This window comes from Pundamilia nyererei, unplaced genomic scaffold (genome assembly GCF_000239375.1).
Source record: "Pundamilia nyererei isolate P.nyererei 1_Seehausen unplaced genomic scaffold, PunNye1.0 scaffold00090, whole genome shotgun sequence".
NCBI classification, from domain to species: Eukaryota; Metazoa; Chordata; class Actinopteri; order Cichliformes; family Cichlidae; genus Pundamilia; species Pundamilia nyererei.
In genome coordinates, this window is record NW_005187491.1 from 329,639 (window position 1) to 330,889 (window position 1,251).

General features: G+C 36.5%; 1 protein-coding gene across 1 annotated transcript in view; it reads left to right on the plus strand.

Moving 5' to 3' along the window:
- The window catches only part of LOC102214625 (NKG2-D type II integral membrane protein-like), a 3,773-nt gene extending 2,542 nt beyond the window's left edge, over window positions 1–1,231 (plus strand). Inside the window, exons 4-9 of the mRNA XM_005739266.1 lie at window positions 1–76; window positions 256–337; window positions 419–531; window positions 620–780; window positions 896–1,008; window positions 1,102–1,231. The exon at window positions 1–76 is cut by the window's left edge and continues 3 nt beyond it. Coding sequence (XP_005739323.1) covers window positions 1–76; window positions 256–337; window positions 419–531; window positions 620–780; window positions 896–1,008; window positions 1,102–1,231 — 675 coding nt within the window. The remainder of the gene's footprint in view (window positions 77–255; window positions 338–418; window positions 532–619; window positions 781–895; window positions 1,009–1,101) is intronic.
- Window positions 1,232–1,251: the final 20 nt, after the last annotated feature.

Below are 1,251 nucleotides of genomic sequence, written 5' to 3' on the forward strand. Positions count from 1 at the left end.
TCTTGTAATAAATCTTTTCCATCACTAGCAACATGCTGGGGAATTCTGTTACTAATTATGGTCCTTCGATTCTACTGTGAGTATAACTTTAAAACTACACTTTGGTCTGATGTGTGTAAGGGCAAAGTAGTGTGATGTTTTATATTTGATTGTGTTTTTTTTAACAGTTATTGTTACACTAATTTACAAGAAACATATAAATATATTCAAACCACTTAAAAAAACAACTAACTGCTGTCGTTTGTAACCTTATAGTCTCCACAGTTTTAGAAAAACGGATCGCAAACTTGACTGAAGAGACACAGATGCTCAAAAAGAAAAATGAGGAGCTGAAGAACCTGACACGAGACTCTACTCTCTTTGAAAAACAACTGGCAGAAAACCAGGAGCTCAAAAAGAAAAATGAGGAGCTGGAGACAGAAAAGAAAAACCTAACAGAAATAATACAACAGATGACGACACAATGGATTGAGCTCAATGTTAGTCGAGCTCAGTGGAGCATTGATGTCTACTGTCCCGAAGAAAATAGCAGTATGTTCCAAATATATTAGTACAAAATTACCTAATTTAACATAGATATGCACTGATGTTTTTTATTAACCGTTCTCTATTCTTGCAGACAGAAAATGTGAGCCTTGTCAGAAGGGCTGGGAATTAAATTCCAGCTGCTATGCAACTAATAATGCTGCCCAAGGTGAATGGAAAACCTGGGAAGAAGCTCGAAAAGACTGCAGAGGAAAGATTTCAGATTTGGCTGTTGCAATTAATGAAGAAGAAACGGTAATGACAGCACATAGAGACTCCTTATTACAGACTTAGTTAAATAGATCTGAACTCAGTCAGTGGTTTAAGCAAAGTATTTAAATATCTCTGATCATTTTCCCTCTGTTCTCAGAAAATTATTCGTGAAAAGAGTTGGCAAAATAATGAAAACCCAGGATACTGGATTGGCCTGAGAGTTGAAGATGGGAAATGGAAGTGGCTGGATGGAAGGGATCTGACTAATAAGTAAGAGACAATTAAAATATTTGCCAAATTTGGAATAAATTAGTTACAATGTAAGTGTCCATCAACCTTGAGCAAATTTGTTACTTTCCTCAGCTCCTGGATCGACCAGTCATCTCCTTCTGATGGTCACTGTGCAATCTCTCTCCAAAACCAAGGATTTAAATCAGTCAGCTGTGATAAGAAGAACCAATGGATCTGCAAGAAGAAAGCTTTGTCTGTTTGAATGCTGCAAAGTAAATACTT